The sequence below is a fragment of the Nothobranchius furzeri genome, chromosome 6, assembly GCF_043380555.1.
Source record: "Nothobranchius furzeri strain GRZ-AD chromosome 6, NfurGRZ-RIMD1, whole genome shotgun sequence".
NCBI lineage: Eukaryota > Metazoa > Chordata > Actinopteri > Cyprinodontiformes > Nothobranchiidae > Nothobranchius > Nothobranchius furzeri.
The window spans coordinates 35,602,174-35,621,039 of NC_091746.1; the positions used below are offsets into that span (position 1 = coordinate 35,602,174).

The following is an 18,866-nucleotide window of genomic DNA, read 5'->3' on the forward strand; positions in this document are numbered from 1 at the left end:
TGTAAAACTGTCCCCAAAATGTAGTGCAAACAAAGTATACATACACACACACAGTATTTTATCATGAACTATTTATTGGTGCTGTTGTTGGCTTGGATAGTCCCACTGTTGTTTTGTCCTGTTTGTCCTCTCTTCCTGTCGACCCCGATGCATAAACAGATGTAGTCATACTACAATTATAAAAACGTGAATTGCACAACGGGAGAAGAACCTCACTCATTTCCTGCACCCAGACAGATCGTTGTTTGCTTCACCAGAACAGGACTGGTTCAAAGATAAATATAAAAGTAAAACACCAGCAACTCTCGGTGTTGTCATTAAAACCTGCCTAAAAGCCATTAGAACCACGAATCTGCAATAAAACCAAATAAACAAATTAGACATGATACTGTCTATGCTGTTCTGGGACCAGCTACTCTATCACCCAAACTAGTAATCATCATATCTGTTAGTGCGATGTCTGCCGGTGTGCCAGTCGGAGGTCCTGGGTTTGTGCCAGCCCCAGTCCTGTGCTGCTTCTTCGTCATCGGGTAGAGAAGTCCACTGGTCAGGGTATCGCGGGAGTCTTCTTCTGTCCTCATGCGCTGAATTCTGAGGGTGCCTGGACCAGCTGTCCGCTGATCGAGGGGGTCTCCTATACTGACTGTCGGGGTGTGTGGGCGTCCATCTGTATGACTGATAATGGGATGAAGAGACAGGACGGCGAGGAGGAGAGTGGAGTAATGGGGATTGTGTGAAGAAACCACGATGAGGAGGTTGGAAGTTTGATCTTTCAGGAGGATATGACCTGCAGAAAGAACAACAGTAGGAATAAATCTCTCTGCCAGTAAGACAGCCCCCCTCCTGCTCGCACCTCACATTCCACTGACTGAGAACCACTGCTGTAATCCGCAGACATGACATCGGTGAAAAAGGTGAGAGCACCACCAGCACAGCCAGGCTCTGCTGCTAAAAACACAAACTACAAAGAATCCTAAACTTCTAATACAAATGTCAGGTGTTTATTTTGTATTTGCTAATAATAATAATAATAATAATAAAACCAGCAGAAGGATGTGAGCTGTATTAGGATTTAAAGATAGCTGCGTTTCAGCCTCACAGGCTCAATGGCACCAGATTCAGATAAGAAATTGTTTTGGGGCCATACAAGAGATAATTTCTTCTCTGTCTTAAAGTTCCGCTGGTCCTCAACCTCTCAAAATCCACTAATGGCGTAAATTAATCTATCCCAATCCGTGCTGATTCATCCACTCGCTCCTTGATCGCATCCATCTTTGGTGCCAATGCATGAAGCTTACGACTCATCTCGACAATTATACGAGTCTGTGCATTCACAGCGCGGTGTAATCCATCCCTGAGCTCCGCGAAAGAGCCAATATTCCTCAACAGACTTCCTCCCAGGCCAAAAGGCAGGAAACCTGACACCAACACCACGAATATCCATACATCTTCAGAATCCTCTACAGACCGTTGAGATAAGCATATCAGGTTCCACTGTTTCCAGGAGTCCATGATATGCCCAACTAGATCTGTCCCAGAGGGGCACCCGGGAGCCCCTTCTCCCGTTCTTATCTTTGAGAAAATGTTGTCAGTCGTGTTGAGACCAGCTGACCAGGTCCATTTTTAATCATTTCCAGTTTCCAGAAAAAATGTAGAAGTGCCGTACACCCAGAGACAGACAAAGAGCCTTGGGATAAGATAGGGAGGAGAGGAGGAAAAAAGCGTCTGCACTCTCCAAGAGCCGAAAGAAGACTCTTGTTGCTGTTCCTCAACTCCTCCATGTGTCCAATGGTTTGAGGTGCATCCATCTCCTCTGTCCAGTGTCTCCGTCAGAGCGCGACTCTCAGTCCGCTTAAAAAATCCAATAGACCCAAATCAAATCTGACTTGACTGCTCAGGCATACTCGGTTGAGACTCGGGTCGTATAAATGGGAAAGAGCCCCTAACCTAAAGGTAGACCTGCGTTTGTGTGAGTCATGCATCACTGGTTCCAACAGAATTATTTATTTATTGTACTGTTGTGGACATCTAAAAAAAAATCCTCCTTTAATCCCCCCCAGTTAATTTCCGAAACCCTCGCTGTCATGTAAAGGCCCATCACCTCACCCCCACCCACCCCACATACTTTCTCATCAAATCTCCTTGAATCACATAGGTGAGGCACTTTGGATTCAACAGGGAAAATTTCACCAAAAGGTGGAGGATTTTCATGTCTGAATCTCTGACCCGCTGATGTCAGAACCATTGGATTATTAAACTGGTGCTGAGTGAAAACTGGCCACAGATTTTTCTAAGTCATAGAAACACAGGAAACACATATTGAGCCTGAACATTTAAAAGTGTGGAACACCAAAGAACCATGTTTTAATGGTTATTTCTGATTATAATTGGTCAATCTGAGTTTTTCATGCAGGCTGAACATAAAAATCAGTTCTGATAGAAAATAGATGGTGAAACTCTAGGATTAGAACATTCTGACAGATCTACGTCAACATTCATGGACTCACTCATCTCAAATATCTATGTTGCAAAGCAAATGAAGTCAATGGTAGAGTCACATTGTTGTCATTCAATCAGAGATGAGATGTCCAAGTCCTGCCATGTTAGGCTCCCTTCTGACGTGGCATTCAGCTACTACAACTTTCATTCCTACTAGAGACCACTGGAAATGTATTGATTAAACAAGTGTCCCACACCTTTAAACGTATCTGAAGGACTGGCACACTGGCTGATAACTAAAAACATATTCATATAAACTCAGTCATAACTCAAAGTTAAATGGAAAAGATCAGAAAGTGTCCTTTTTTTAAAGAATACCTGAGATATTTGGGGTCATTAGAGCTCTCTCGACCGGAGGCTTGTCCTCTTACTGGCTCCTGCTCCAACTCCTCAATTCCCACATTACTGTTGGAACAGATCAGAGGGAATAAGTCGACACGCAGCAGATCCATCAGACAGGACCACTGCAGATGATTCAGAGCAGATTTCAGATCCTAAAGGTCTTCTGTAGCTTCTTGATGACAACTCCTGATATGAGAGAATAGCTGTGTGTTGCAGGGGGTCCCTGTGGTAGGTAATGTGTACGAAGGGAAAACCGACAGGCCTGAGGCTTAGAAAAGGAAACACACGGTGAAACTGCTAATAAACTTTGACAGCTGTGCAAAATTTCCAGTAACTATTTAGTCAAAGTATTTTCTTAATGTTTTGTTGCTTTTATTTGCAAATGGCACAGAAAATATTTTTTCAATGTTATCTTGCATGCCTCACTCTCTCTGACACTAAACTAGGGTTCCAGCCATGTGCAACACTGCTGAGACCATGTTGGGAGGAAATGTTTTGTGAACCTGTGTTCATGATAACCGGTGACAAGACGGTGGGGCCCTACGACAGATGGAGATAAAAAGCCCACAAAGGTTTAGAGCAGGGTATCTGCAGGTTTAAGGGTGCCAAATTTAAGACTTTTTAAGACCTTTTTAAGGCCACTTAGACCAAATTTAAGCTATTTTTAAAATTAAATTTAAGCTTTAATTTCCAGCTATTGCCTGGATCCGGTGCTAACCACGTCGCAAACGTGGGATTAACCATCCAGTTACCATTAAACTTGCACTTCCCCATGGAGCAAGCTCCCACTAGTTTAACCAGCTAATGTGCTCATCTAAAAATAGCCCCCCTTTCACAACCAACTGAATGTGTACGGTTCCGCTCATGCCAACATCGTACACAAAAAATGCTGAACACTAACTAGAAAGTCACGAAAATTTTATAGAAATAAAAGAATCTTGTTTATTGGGTCTTTGAAAATTTAAGACCTTTGGAAACTGCAATTAAGGATTATTTGTAATTTTTAAGGATTTTTAAGGCCTTAAATTTGGAAAAGCTAATTTAAGACTTTTTAAGGACCAGCGGACGCCCTGTAGAGGCATCTTGAAAACTCCCTCTGGAAATAGCGATAGCTGACATCACCTCCTCCTTGGTCCATGTTTAAGATCTTTCAGGTAGTTCTGTCTCTCAATTGCGTGACCCCGGGACGAGTTGAACACTGTGAACGGAACACAAATTTAGGAGCTTCATGATCATGCTTAGATGCTGCTTGAGAAGTTAAACTGAAAGACCCACGCTTAACTGCCTTTTCAGGGTCCATCCCATCCACGTCAATCAGATACCTGCAGGTCACACAGTCATTAGACTCCACCCACATCTCCACCTCATCCTGCAGGTGCTGCAGGTGCTCCCTGTACATACCTGCAGATCAAGTAGCCCGTGCGGTTAACTCCGTGGGTGCAGTGGACTCCGATCAGCTTGTCTGAAAGAGATGTTGGGGCTTTAAAAAGGCAAAGGTGGAGCCGCCGCCCGCTGCTCAGCACTACATTTATGAATGAAGAAGCACGTGGCTGAAGGGTGTCACAATAAATCACGATAAACATTTTTAAACTGTCAAAGGCCCAGTGTGTGGAAAAAATACACTCTTTGGCACCACACAGTTCAGAGCAGGTATTGCAGCTACGGTAGCCCACAAGCATCAGAAAAGGCAACGTGTCACCAATGTTATTCACAGTACAGTAAGGCCCAATTGTAATACTCACATTGTGTCCTACGGTCTTCTATGAAGTGTGCACTTGGAGGAAGTGTGCAGTAAGGCTTTGAGTGTGTAGTACACAAGTGTGCAAATAATTGCCGATATGGGACAGTGACTGGTAGACACATGCCAGGATGCCAGTTGCAGTTTGTGCTACTTAAAAAAAAATCTTTATTACTATCTTTCAAACAAACAACTGACACAATTTACATTCATTGCTGTTCACATTAAGTCTTAGTCTAATGAATTAATATTAATCATCTTTTAAAATACATATTTTCAGAAAAGGCACTTGAGCCATTGTTCCACCCTCTTCTCAAAATTTCCACGCAGCAATGGATTGTGGGTAATACACTTGCCCAAGTCACAGAACACAGACCATTACATGTTGTATGTCCTTAAACAGCTACTGTATTTCAAGATCTCACATGGCTATTGAGCGTCGACCAGTTTATGGATATAAAAATGTAAAAATTAAAGCCAACAGGTAAACTTACAATAAATGTTGGTGAAAAATATGAATTAAACAGGATATGTTTATGAATGGGATATGCAGAATTTCATGATAAACAAGCTAAAGTATTGAACACTGGGCCTTCAAAACAGTTGAATAAGAAAAATAAATCCAATTATTTCTTTTTGTGAGGTAGATGGTTATTGGATCAGCCTTTAGCCAAAATTGACAAACTAGAACAAAAAGGTGTGTATGTGTGTGTGTGTGTGTGTGTTTTTGTGTGTGTGTGTTTTAATAAGTAACATTAGATCATGATCCTTTGCTCTCACCATTATCTCTGTTGTCTCTGAGAAATCTGTGCACAGCGCGCTTAAAGCTCAGAATCGTCTGGTCACTGGGAACGTCATGGCCAGCTGTAAAGATCTTCACAAACAGGAGAGACTGTGGAACGTCCTGCAGGCACACAGGCAGAAAACATGTTGCATTATTTATTAGGGCTGTCAACCCACACTTTTTGTGCATCCATCCATCCAATTAATGAATTAGATAATGTTCCTTAACTTGAAATTTTCATATTTTTAAAGCTCTCATAAGATATAGGAGCAGACACTTTTACAGTGCACCTGAAAAGTATTCATCACTTTATTCACATGTTGTTATGTTGGTCTCATTCTAGTCTTATTTTCTTTTCTCCAGAATTCTGAGCACAACACAACACACACAAATGACAATGTGATTTACTTTTTCTTTTTTTTTTTAGCTAAAATAGAAAAAAAATGAAAATTCCAGGTATTCACAGCCTTTTCCCTGAAACTCAAACTTGAGCTCAGGTGCAACAGTTTCCACTGATAGTTCCTGAGATGTTTCTGCAGCTTAAAGTCCACCTGTGGTAAATCCAGTTGATCCAACATGATTGGGAAAGGCACACACCTGTCTAAATGAGGTCCCTCAGCTCAACCCAGGAATTGTCTGTGGACATCCGAGACATTATTGTCAAACGCACACCCTTGGGGAAGTTTACAGAAACATTTCTGCTGCTGGTAAGATCCCTGTGAGCTCAGTGGCCTCCATCATCCTTAAGACTAGGGGTGTTCAATTCCGGGTCTGGAGGGCCAGCATGTTTTAGGTTTTTTTTTTTTTTCCTATCACACTTGTTTTTAATCAGCAGGTAATTAACAGGCTTCTGAAGAGCCCAGTCTGATGCTTTACGGGTCAATCTACCACTGAATCAAGTGTGTTGGAGCAGAGAAACAACTAAAATGTGCTGGATAACGGCCCTCCAGGCCCGGAATTGAATACCCCTGCTTAAGACGCTTGTTAAAGCTAGCTGGCCATCTAAACTGAGCGATCAGGGGAAAAGGGCCTTAGTCAGGAAAAACCTGATGCTCCTCCGTCTGAGCTCCAGTGTTCTTCTTTGGAGAAGAACAATGATATCTGCAGCAATCCAGTCAGGCCTGCATGGTAGATTGGCAAGACAGAAGCCACTCATTTTTTAATGACAGCCTGCTTGAAGTTTACTAAAAGGCCCTTGAAGGACTATCAGATCATGAAAAGCAAAATAACATGGTCAAAGGAGACAAAAAATAAAGTTTTGTGTGTGTGTGTGTGTGTGTGTGTGTGTGTGTGTGTGTGTGTGTGTGTGTTTAGGGCTGTCGCAGTTGAGGAATTCCCCCTGCGGTGATTCAGGGTGGCTTAATATTGCGGTGTGCGATAATATTGCAGCACTTTTTTTATTGCAGTATTACCTAAACATAATGTTTACACATTTAAAAAAGGTTAAAAATTGCCATGCCTTCTTTTAGAACACTTTACTGACTCAAACTCTCTTCAGGACGGTTGCAGAAGCAGTGCTTGTCCGGGACTTCAGCAGGTCTCCGAGTGTTTATTATTATTTTTTGCCGCTGGTGGCAGCTCTGTCTCGGCCAAGGACTCTGGCTGCGCAGCAGCTGACGTACTGAAAACCAAAGTGCTCCCAAAGGAGCGAAGTAACGTTTCGTTTTGATACCAGTGCAGCCATCCTTCTCAACATGCATCATTGAGTTGAATCAAGTTCAGTAATCGCAATGGCGCATGATGCAGCGCGGTGGGTTTCTTCATATTGCGATATTTCATTTTTGCGGTTACCGTGACAGCCCTAGGCGGGACTATGCCTTGGGATTCCCCTGCGAAGCTGGCCCAGGTGGCTGAAGAAAGGCAAGTCTGGTCCTCTCTGCTTAGGCTGCTGCCTCCATGACCCGACCCCGGATTAGTGGATGAAAATGGATGGATGGTTGAAGGTGATAACCGTTATGTGTGAGGTGATTAAACTGGGCCCTTTCCAAAGGCATCCTTGTGAATGATAAGTGGGTGTTTACCTGCAGCTGGTAGTAACGTGTGGTAAAAGTAAGATCTATGATCAGTCCAAGCTCTTGGTTTGGTTTGCTCAGACGGTCTAGCAGATCCCAGGGCCCAAACACCTCAGAACACCGGAGCTTCTGGGTCAGAGCCTGAAAGGAATCAAACATGAAGAAAATCAGACAGACTCTTATGAACACTAACAGCAGATGGACATGCTGCTGACCTGTTTCAGTGGCACTTTGAAGGCAATGAAACGAGTCCCATCAAGTCTCTGTCCAACAGCTGAGTAGTCCAACCATCTGAGGTACACAAAAATAAATTCAACCCACTGATTTTTGTGTGGGATTCATACTAAAAGGAACAATACTTTTTATGACTGTTAAAAAGCTGCTTCAGCCTCATGACAGCACGACTCTAGGTCAGTGGTTCACAGAGTTGGGGTCAGGGCTCCAATGTGGGGTTGTGAAATAACAATAATACCGTAAATCCTCAAATACAGGCCCGGGCCTGTATTTGACTCAAGCTCACCAAGCTCCAGGCCTTTTTTGGAAGGAGGACCGGAATTAGAGGCAGGCCTCAATTTCTATTTGAGCAAAATGAACTAATGGTTCGCTGGAGTTTTTGACAATTAAAATTGCGCCCACATTTTCAAAGTTAAACACATTTCTTTTAACAACGGTAGTTTCTGCTTCAGCCATCCCCCCCCCCCCCCCCTGCGCAGCGGCCGCATACTCACTGATGCGCCTGCAGCCTCTCGGAGTTCCTGCTGCTCTAAACATTAAAATAATTATTTCATTTTCTGTTCCTCACTTCTGATTACCTTCAATAGTGTCTGTTTGTTGCAACCACCAGGTACAAAAACTAACTTGTTTTTATTTGACTTTTTTTCTGTCCTGCATGTTTATTACAGTGGGGCAAAAAAGTATTTAGTCAGCCACCGATTGTGCAAGTTCTCCCACTTAAAATGATGACAGAGGTCAGTAATTTACATCATAGGTACACCTCAACTGTGAGAGACAGAATGTGAAAAAAAAATCCTTGAATTCAAATGGCAGGATTTTTAAAGAATTTATTTGTACATCAGGGTGGAAAATAAGTATTTGGTCAATAACAAAAATTCAATACTTTGTAACATAACCTTTGTTGGCAATAACAGAGGTCAAACGATAACTATAGGTCTTTACCAGGTTTGCATACACAGTAGCTGGTATTTTGGCCCATTCCTCCATGCAGATCTTCTCGAGAGCAGTGATGTTTTGGGGCTGTCGCTGAGCAACACGGACTTTCAACTCCCTCCACAGATTTTCTATGGGGTTCAGGTCTGGAGACTGGCTAGGCCACTCCAGGACTTTCAAATGCTTCTTACGGAGCCACTCCGTTGTTGCCCGGGCGGTGTGTTTGGGATCATTGTCGTGTTGGAAGACCCAGCCATGTTTCATCTTCAAAGCTCTCACTTATGGAAGGAGGTTTAGGCTCAGAATCTCACGATACATGGCCCCATTCATTCTTTCCTTAACACGGATCAGTCGTCCTGTCCCCTTAGCAGAAAAACAGCCCCAAAGCATGATGTTCCCACCTCCATGCTTCACAGTAGGTATGGTGTTCTTGGGATGCAACTCAGTATTCTTCTTCCTCCAAACACGACGAGTTGAGTTTAAACCAAAAAGTTCTACTTTGGTTTCATCTGACCACATGACATTCTCCCAATCCTCTGCTGTATCATCCATGTGCTCTCTGGTAAACTTCAGACGGGCCTGGACATGCACTGGCTTCAGCAGCGGAACACGTCTGGCACTGCAGGATTTGATTCCCTGCCGTTGTAGTGGGTTACTGATGGTGACCTTTGTTACTGTGGTCCCAGCTCTCTGCAGGTCATTCACCAGGTCCCCCCGTGTGGTTCTAGGATTCTTGCTCACCGTTCTCATGATCATTTTGACCCCACGGGATGAGATCTTGCGTGGAGCCCCAGATCGAGGGAGATTATCAGTGGTCTTGTATGTCTTCCATTTTCTGATAATTGCTCCCACAGTTGATTTTTTCACACCAAGCTGCTTGCCTATTGTAGATTCACTCTTCCCAGTCTGGTGCAGGTCTACAATTCTTTTCCTGGTGTCCTTCGAAAGCTCTTTGGACTTGGCCATAGTGGAGTTTGGAGTCTGACTGTTTGAGGCTGTGGACAGGTGTCTTTTATACAGATAATGTGTTCAAACAGGTGCCATTAATACAAGTAACGAGTGGAGGACAGAAAAGCTTCTTAGAGAAGACGTTTCAGGTCTGTGAGAGGCAGAGATTTTCCTTGTTTGAAGTGACCAAATACTTATTTTCCACCCTGATTTACAAATAAATTCTTTAAAAATCCTGCCATGTGAATTCATGGATTTTTTTTCACATTCTGTCTCTCACAGTTGAAGTGTACCTATGATGTAAATTACTGACCTCTGTCATAATTTTAAGTGGGAGAACTTGCACAATCAGTGGCTGCTGACTAAATACTTTTTTGCCCCACTGTATCTTCCTGAATTTCCTCTCAATCCTAAAGAAAAACTGCTACCTGGGTTCACATATATTCACCTTATGAGTTACCTTTTAACTGCAGTTCAAAAAGATCTACCAACCGCAAAAACAGCGGAGTGCTTGCTGGCCACACCAGTTAGGTGCGTCACCGAGGACAAAACAGGTGATGCGCCCTGATCCACAGCAGCGAAAGGCATCAGGCACAAATAAAAGAATAAAAGACAGAAAACATAAAAGGAAATGAGCCGACATGAACGATCGCGTGTTAAATTAGTTTTTGAGGTGGCGACACCTGATTTGATACTGTTAATGTGGCCGTGCTCAGGACGCAGATGTCTGGAGCGCGTCAACAATCAGAGCTTTGCATGCGCAAGCTGGTTAAGGTTAGGATGGGGGTGAGGGGAATGTTAAATTGCAAGTGGGTAAACATCACAATTTGGTTAAATGTCCGTTTTACAGCGGGTGTCAGTACCGACGTTCTGGCACAGTGCGTTGCCTCCCGACACGCAGAAGCTTGTCACCTGCTGACAGCAGGCTGCTGTCTTTTCCGAGGACTGTATCTTGCCGGTCATTATCACGTGACAGTGACTAGTCGATGACAGGCATAAAAAGTCACTATAGAGCGGTGAAGTCGACTAGTGACTAGTTCATACAACCCCTGCTACTGCTCCCCAGAGTGTTCTGCAGCATAATCAGCACGTTCTCTTTGAACTTGATATCAAATTTTCGCCCCCTCTTCGTCTCCGCACGGTTAAAGTTACCCTCGCGGTCTATCACTGGCAAATCAAAAGTGAGACGGATGACACAACCGCCCCCCGTACTTGCTTGTTACCACATTCCACCCGGCCACAATAAAAAACCGGCCATTATTCACCTCCGCCGACTCCGACACCGGCCAAAATATGATACCCAGCAGTTAATTAAATACAGGCTAATATTAGAGGATTTACTGTAATAATAATAATAATAATAATAATAATAACATATTTTATTCGTAATGCACTTTGCATTTCAGTGAAATCTCAAGAGTGCTAATAGATGATATGGAAGCTGTATTTTTGGAACAAACCCTGCGGTCCCCTTTATGAATGGGGGGGGGGACCACCACCTCTGGGAAGGGAGTTCAGGATCAGTGCTCTAGGGCCACATACCCAGCATGGAGGATCACTAATAGGCTCCTAAAACTGATTGCTGACAGGTAACAAAAATTCAACTAAATTGTCATAAATAAATACATGTGAACATGAGCTGAGGCGATTTGCTTCACGCCCTGAAATATTTACATCTTTAAACATGTTTGTATCATCAAACCGGAGAAATCTGGGGTCACATGTCTGCTACGTTGTGGGTCTGAAGCTGAAAAAATTTGGGCCCGGCCGATATTGGGGTCATTAAACAGTATCGGTTATCGGCCAAAAAGACGGCCGATATTGTGCTACCTATCCAGCAGATGGCGCCAGCTTTATGAACTCATGTTGTGTGGCTCCACTCCTTTGAACTTTGAACACAAATTATTGTTTTGGAACTTTTTTTTTATTTATTCTTATTTATGTTTCTCATGTTGAATTATTTCCTGTCCAGGGTGAATAAGTTCACCAAGTTAACTTCCACAGAGTGTTACTTTGTTACAAAGCACAAGTATTATGTTTTATTTATTGCTGCATTTTTATTATTTTAATATTCTTATAGGGATCTTCTGTCCCTAAACTTGTGTGTGCTGTTAGATTCCCCAGAGTTAGCTAAGTCAGAAAAAACATTTTGTAACCAGTTGTTTTAGCATAAAGCAATGGAAGGGCAGGCTCTCATTCACCTACATTAAAAACACTACAATGTATGTGAATTCACTTACATTGTTTTATGCTAAACTAAGAAAACCAACTGCTGCCACATCATATTGGGCTGTTTATAAAATACTTTTTCTGACTTGTCTAACTCTGGGGAATCCTAACAAGACACAATTTTACTGAGCGGTGGAATATTCCTTTAAGTTAAAATGTATTTGTGGAAACCACAGTTTACAAGAAAAAACTTGAATGTTAGATTTATGCTTTGACTGAGTTTGTGTGTTCTGTTGTTTTTGAGATCTGCTAAATAAATCTTATTTGCATTAGTTGGAAACCCTAGTGAGTTATTGAGACAGTTCTTTGGTGTGTAATAGAGAAATAAGCTTGCAGAGAATGAAGGGTTTAAGCTTAAGACATTTTTTATTTATTTTTTTTTGTGAGGGAGATTTATTGGCCACTATATCGGCTATTGGCCTTTGATAAAAGTTTTATATCGGTATCGGCTTCAAAAAAAGCATATCGGTCGGACCTTAAAAAAATCTAACTGTAATATTTTAGAATAAATATTTGGGTGTCTGACGTGACAGACAACTTTAAAACTCCAACAAAAACCTGATGGAGCCCGGTCTGAAAATCCCTCCTTCAGCTAAGATCCCTGCTGCATCAGGAAAAGAAATTCCCTTAAAGTGAATGAATGCTATTGGTGAGAAAGAACACGTGGTTTAAGGCAGAAATGAAGACGCTGCTTTTCTTTAGCCAACCACTGTGCTCATCTCTGTAGCAAATCAATTCATCATGGTATTAGATTTTTGATTCCAACATTTGAGTTTTTTTCTTGAGAAGGAAAGGAGAACAATGTCACAGCAGACCAACATTATACAAAACGTTCCAAGTCTCAAAGCGAGGTTCGTGTTTTCCATCTTAGTGTTTTACTAAGCTGATACGAAAATGCCAGAATAAATAATATAAATTCAGAACATCTTTTAAATAGTCTCTTCTGTAATTATTCTTTCATATTTCTTGTCTTTATTTCTAGTCATGTCTAGTGTTGGATGACAGTCTTACAGTTAAAGATCCAAAATGTTGTCTCTAATGTTTTGAATATTGTGAAAAAGTTTTATTTTTTTACAGTGAGGGTCAATGCCTGGGTGATGTATTTCATCCACATTTCCTGTTAGGAAAAGGCTTCTGAAAGAGGCGTCTCCTGGCGGACCGAGAGAGCGGCACTGAGGCAGTGGCAGACCCATCGACATTATATATATATATATATATATATATATATATATATATATAGAGAGAGAGAGAGAGAGATATAGATATAGATATATATATATAAAATGGGTTTCCATAGGCTCCAATAACACGTTTTTGAGGAAAAATGGGAGGTGGCCACCACCGCCATTTTGACCGTGTCACAGGTTCCGTCAAGCCCAGACAATTCCACAAAAGGGAAGAGAGGTGGAGCTGAGGGTGGGGCTGTAAGGCTGGGATCAAATGACGACACCCGTCAAACTGAAGCTAATGTAGCTACAAGCTAACCTGAAACTAACCCAAAGCTAATGCGGAGGTGGGAGCTAAGCTAACGGAGGTAGCAACTAGCTACAACCAGAGTTAACTGTGCACAACACCAGAGCTTCTGAGTCAGAGATACGCCCGGCTGACCGCTGGGTAAAACCGGGTGGAACACAGAGGTCTCCCGAGAGCTTCACAAGCCGGCAGCCACACAGCAGACAAGCGCCGCTGTGATCTGAGATGCGCAGAGCTGCCGCTGGGGAGAACCGGGTGGAAAACATCGGTTTCCATCCGAGAGCTCCGCAAGCCGGCAGCCCGCGCAGCAAACAACTGCGGGGAGGGGTCCATACCAATAGTCGGAACCCAGCTCGATCAACGTGTTATATTTCAACCCATTTTCTAAAGTGCAGCGTTATATTAAATGCACTGGGTTTTACCCTATTTAATTTAAATTTCATGGTTTAACAGTACATGTTAAAATCTAAGCTCAGCTCGGCAGTGACCTAAAATACATAAATATAATTTAACTTACCGAAAAAATGAAGTGGAGACTCCTTGGATGCTCTATTAGTGCAATTAACGCCACAGCAAGTCATTTTGTCCAACAATTGCACAAAAAATATCCAAAAAAGAATACACAAACGCTACAACTAATGGTCTAAATTGAGGGACTGAAAAGAACAGTTTTCAGGTGAGACTGAGGCTCAGACTGAGGCTCTACTGAGGCCTTTCCACCGAGCTAGCTGTGGTCACGTGGGTCTGATGCTCATTAATTATACAGAATTTTAGGCTTTTAATACACTTGAACAGAAGAGTGACAAAAAATTCACCCCTTCAGAGTTGTCATGAGTGTAAACTAGATCATTTAAACCAAAAACATGTTTTGGTACCAGGCTGTAAACATGTTTATTTCTACTGTGAAATTGGTATTTTTAACATGGGAGTCAATGAGGATTTGCTTGCTTCTGACACCAGCCCCTAGTGGATGAGGGTGGAACTGCAATTTATTTCATTTCCACATTGGCCTCACATTCAGACCCGCATTGTGGGGGCTTGGGCAGACCGCAACCCCCTCAACCCCCCCACGTGTGCTGTCAGAGTTTCTCAATCTAAAATTGAGTTGTTAACGAGCGCGTGCACACAAGCACGCACTCATACAAGACTTACCGCTTAGGAGAAAAGCAAACAGATTCTGCAGCATTCTGGAGGATTTCCTGTTAAATGCGACCATTAGATGAAAAAGGGAAAGGGGGCATTTTTTTCAAGGAGGTGAGCAGCTCAGAGCGCTATAGAATGTCAGCAATATGCGGAACAGAGAATTGGACTTAAGTTAATCAAGGATAAAGAGAACAAAGTGTTATCACTTTGTACCCTTTTGGGAGACTGAAGCATATTAATTAGGAAAGTGTTGATGCAATATTTGATGGGTACTAAACTATTTTTTCAAATTTAAAAGTATTGATTAATTAGCTGGAATTGATAGGTTAGTGTTGTTCAATGTTAAATTTGCTCTGATCATTTTATTGATGAGTATTACTCCGGTTTGGTATGTGGAGGTAATGCCCCAGAACTGGTGGCCAACTGCCAATAATTTCAACAGAAGAAGAAGAAGAAGGCTCAGAGCGCTAATGTGTCAAATCGGCAGGTGAGTGGCTGAGCCAGGTGGAGGTGCGGCTGCCTCACCTGGACACCATTACGGTGCAGCCACATAGTGATTTGCTGATAATGTCACGTTTTTCAGCTTAGCCATCAACCACAGCTGGTTCTACATAAATGTGGAGCAGAGTTTTTAACCTGAAGATGGAGATAGAATTACGGTTTTGGGCTGAAATATTAAATTTAAAGTAAGTAGCACTAAACTGCCACACTAATGATTACACATGTGTACAGCACAATTAGTCACTCATCTATAGGTCAAGGTCACATTTATTTCTAAAGCACACTTATTATTGCTTCCGCAACCCAAAGTGCTGTACAACACAGAAGATAAAATTGCAAACAACTATAACTAAAAACTATAAAAATCTGCAAGTTAGGATAAAAACAACATTACATCACACAATTATAAAATCAATAAAAATGAGAAAGAATTACAATGACAAAATAAAATCATCCTACATAAAAGCCAGGTTGAATAAATGAGTTTTAAACAAGGACTTAAGGACTATACAGGTTATCAGCAAAAAAAAAGTTAATTTAGGCATTACTTGCTCTTTAAGTAAAACAGTGGAAACTCAATGTGTCCCACCCTAATCAGCCAGTTAACTCAGAACACCTAAAAAGGTTTCCTGAACCTCTAAATCAGGGGTGTCCAACCCTGGTCCTCAGGGCACACTGTCCTGCATGTTTTCCATGTCTCTGCTTCAGCACACCTGATTTATATTGGCTCAAGAGGACATCAAGTGCTGCAGATGCCTGTTAATCACTCAGTCTAGTCAGGTGTGTTGCAGCAGCGAAACACTGATGTTTGAAGGATAACATGCAGGACAGTGTGCCCTGAGGTCCAGGGTTGGGAAACACTGCTCTAGGGCACTGATCCCCAACTGCCTTCCTCGAGGGCCAGTATCCAGCATGCTTCACTGTGTTCCCTGCTTCAACACTCCTGATTCTAATCAGCAGGTGATTGACAGGCTTCTGCAGAGCTTGATGAGCTGCTGAACAGGTGAATCACATGTGGTAGATTAGGGAAACAACTTGAACATGCTGGACACATCCCATCTATGGGGAAGGATGTTCGGGATCACTGCTCTAGGGCCACATACACAGCATGTTTTAGTGGAGGGCTATTAAGGGTCGGTATCCACCATGTTTTGGTTTTAACCCTGCTTCAACACACCTGATTTAATGGTTGACTCACCTGTTCAGCAGCTCGACAAGCTCTATTAAAGCCTGTTAGTAATTCAAATTAAAATCAAGTGTGTTGGAGCAGAGAAACAACAAAAACATCCTGGGTTGGGGATCTCGATGACCAGGATTGGACACACCTGCTCTCAATGATCTGTCTGGCTCAGTAGGCTGCTCAAGCATGAGGACAACTGACTGGACAGATGTCCAGAAGACAGCCATTGACGTCCTCCACAAAGGGCCGTTGCTAAAGAAGCTGCTTGTTATTGATGGAGTGTTGCATCCATGCATGTCCATAGAGATTGAGTAGAAGGAAAAGGTGTGTTCAGAAAAGGCTTTAGTACCTCAGCAGAGCCACATTAGTGCAGTAATTCATGTGGCCCAGTCAGGTTCGGAGTTTATAGAAATGAGCACTTTTATCTGATTCATACTAGAAAGCTGGGACGTAATTTTGGGGGGGGACGGGTGGGACATGTCCCCCCCACTTTTTCAAAAGGCAGTTTTGGTCCCCTGCACTTTTTTCCGTCCAAAAACAATGTTACGCTCCATTAAATGGATTTGGTTGAGCACTAGGACCGAAACGGAAACCGGTTTACTATTAGACCCGCCCAAAAGCTAATCTATTGGCTCTGCTGATACTTGCTAACGTATTATTGGCTGTTGCTGCTGTCACTCAAGTTGGAAACAGTCCGAACGTGCTCACGTTGTTTTGCTAGTTTGGAGCCGCTAGGGAACACCGGTACTGAGTCACATCGTCAACTAGACGCTGTGTAATATCAGCTCAGCTCAGCTTCCATTACATAACATTTGAACAACTGTTCATTTGTCAGTCTTTGGTAGTTAGGCACAGCCAGGAGGCAGCATGTCAAGAAAACGAAAAGTGGATAAGAGACTTCTTTCAAAGTCAAAACGTAAGTTGGACATGTGACACCCCTGCATTAAGCTCAGACTCACCTCCTCCTTCACAAACATACTCAAAACTAACTTTTACAAACTCATCTCCTCCACATAACTGACTCCCCAGACACAATTTATTCGTATTATTATAATTATTGTTTTATTATTATTACTATTATCATCATAATTATTATTACTAGTAGTAGTAGAAGTGTAACTTCAAAACTTTTATCATTTAACTTTATTGTAAACTTATCTATTGCAATGTATATGTTCACATTAAAAAGCTCTGAAAAATGAACAGTATCATCGTCAACAGATTTTTTTAAGCTTAATGTCAAAGATGTACACTTTTCATTAGATTTATCTTATTTTTTCCATTTATTTTTTGTGTGTTGAAATGCAACAACTGTTTAAACACTTTTAAGGGGAAAACATATTTAATATGTTTTTATACACTCAAATGTTAGGGTGATGATCATGTGTAAAACATTAGTTCAGCATGTCCTCTAACACAGCAAATGAACAAACGGCCAGATCTCAGGAGGGACCGTTTATGTATAAATAATTTTTATACTTTTGACTAGGCCTGGGAAAGTAACAAATTTTGCTGGACGATATTTTGTCCAACAAATTGTTGATGATAAACGATATTGTCAACATTATCTAGACCAAAATAACCACTAATATAATGTTAATATATCATAATAATGCAAGTACACCCTTTAAAATGCAACAAATAAACCTTCATTTAACATTGAAATGTCCAGAACCAGAACTTCTAATTGAATAAAAATAACAAACAAAAATTGAATAAAAAAGGTATCTCACTCCCTGTTAGAAAATGTTGCACCAAAAACAATAAAAAAGACCCAAAACAATAAATACAATGGCCTATCCATTGTCAACAGCCAAAACTGCACTTCAATAATGATAATAAATAAAAATAATAATAGAGTTGTACATTTTTTAACTTTGATATATATGAGGATGAAAAAATTATTGAGATGGGCACGTGACGTGTCAAGGGGTCTTTACATAACACCCCCCACCCCAAATCCGCACAAGCCTGCTGTGTCCCCCCCACTTCTGAAATCAAAATTTCGTCCCTGCTAGAAAGACATGGAAAAACTGTGCGTGACTCTATGTAGTCTTACTTTTTGAAACGAGGTACCAATTATTGAACCTTTTCACTTTTTAAAGGCGCCAGTTTAAATACACCTGGCCTGGCTACATAACCAACATGGAGCCACATCAGTGAAACATCATTGTAGCTTGTTGTCAACGAGCTCTTTGTTGTCGTCTTCAGCAACGATTTAGGTGTGTTTGCTTTCGGTTTTAAATTCAAGCTCACCTGTCCGGGATGTCCTTCTTCTTGTAGCTCGACATTTTCAAAACCCCTCGTGTTTGTTTTGTTACTGAAATCTCCCAAAGCTGAGGGTTCCCGCATGGACGCACGCGCTGTCTGAAAGTGGTTTGAGCTTGTCCGGACGCTACCAATTCAACAACCAACACTCAGAAAAACGTAAAGATTATTAAAACCATATCTGTTCCAATATTTGGACTTTTCGGAGAAACCGTCCACGTAATGAAGCGGAAACCGCCGACAGCAGGCGCACGAAGATGACGTCAGAAACACAATTCGAGCTCTTCTTTCCGCCTAGTGGTAAGATTTGGGTATTACAGCTAACATTCTTTTACATTTATTTTAAAAAGAAAACACGAATAAAAACGAACTAATATATCAAATTGACAACACTTGTTACCAACTACAAATAATATTTAAGAAATGTGACCAACTTTTGGGTAAAATGTATGACAATGTTTGCTTGTTCAGATTTAGAGTAGCTGATGCAGCATAATAAAAAAAAATCAAATATGTAAATGTAGATAAGCATTTTTTATAATATAATAATCTGTACAGATACGATTTTATTTATGTACCGAC

General features: G+C 41.7%; 1 protein-coding gene across 1 annotated transcript; it reads right to left on the reverse strand.

Annotated features, from left to right (window-relative positions):
• Positions 1–54: 54 nt before the first annotated feature.
• Positions 55–18,554, reverse strand: LOC107395294 (RNA/RNP complex-1-interacting phosphatase). The gene is made up of 9 exons (XM_070552154.1): positions 18,273–18,554; positions 7,591–7,666; positions 7,385–7,516; positions 5,360–5,483; positions 4,243–4,303; positions 4,117–4,163; positions 3,964–4,039; positions 2,818–2,904; positions 55–787 (listed from the first exon to the last, which is right to left on the reverse strand). Exons 1-9 carry the CDS (start codon positions 18,305–18,307, stop codon positions 430–432), a joined length of 996 nt encoding a protein of 331 aa, XP_070408255.1. The 5' UTR covers positions 18,308–18,554; the 3' UTR covers positions 55–429.
• Positions 18,555–18,866: the final 312 nt, after the last annotated feature.

Excerpts from the sequence above, each read along its gene's own strand:
- LOC107395294 (XM_070552154.1), bottom strand. The coding sequence starts at position 18,307 with ATGTCGAGCTACAAGAAGAAGGACATCCCGGACAG. Across the intron at positions 4,304-5,359 it reads CAGAGACAACAGAGATAATG|ACAAGCTGATCGGAGTCCAC; the intron begins GTGAGAGCAAAG and ends CATCTCTTTCAG. Across the intron at positions 4,040-4,116 it reads CCCTGAAAAGGCAGTTAAGC|TGTTCAACTCGTCCCGGGGT; the intron begins GTGGGTCTTTCA and ends TTCCGTTCACAG.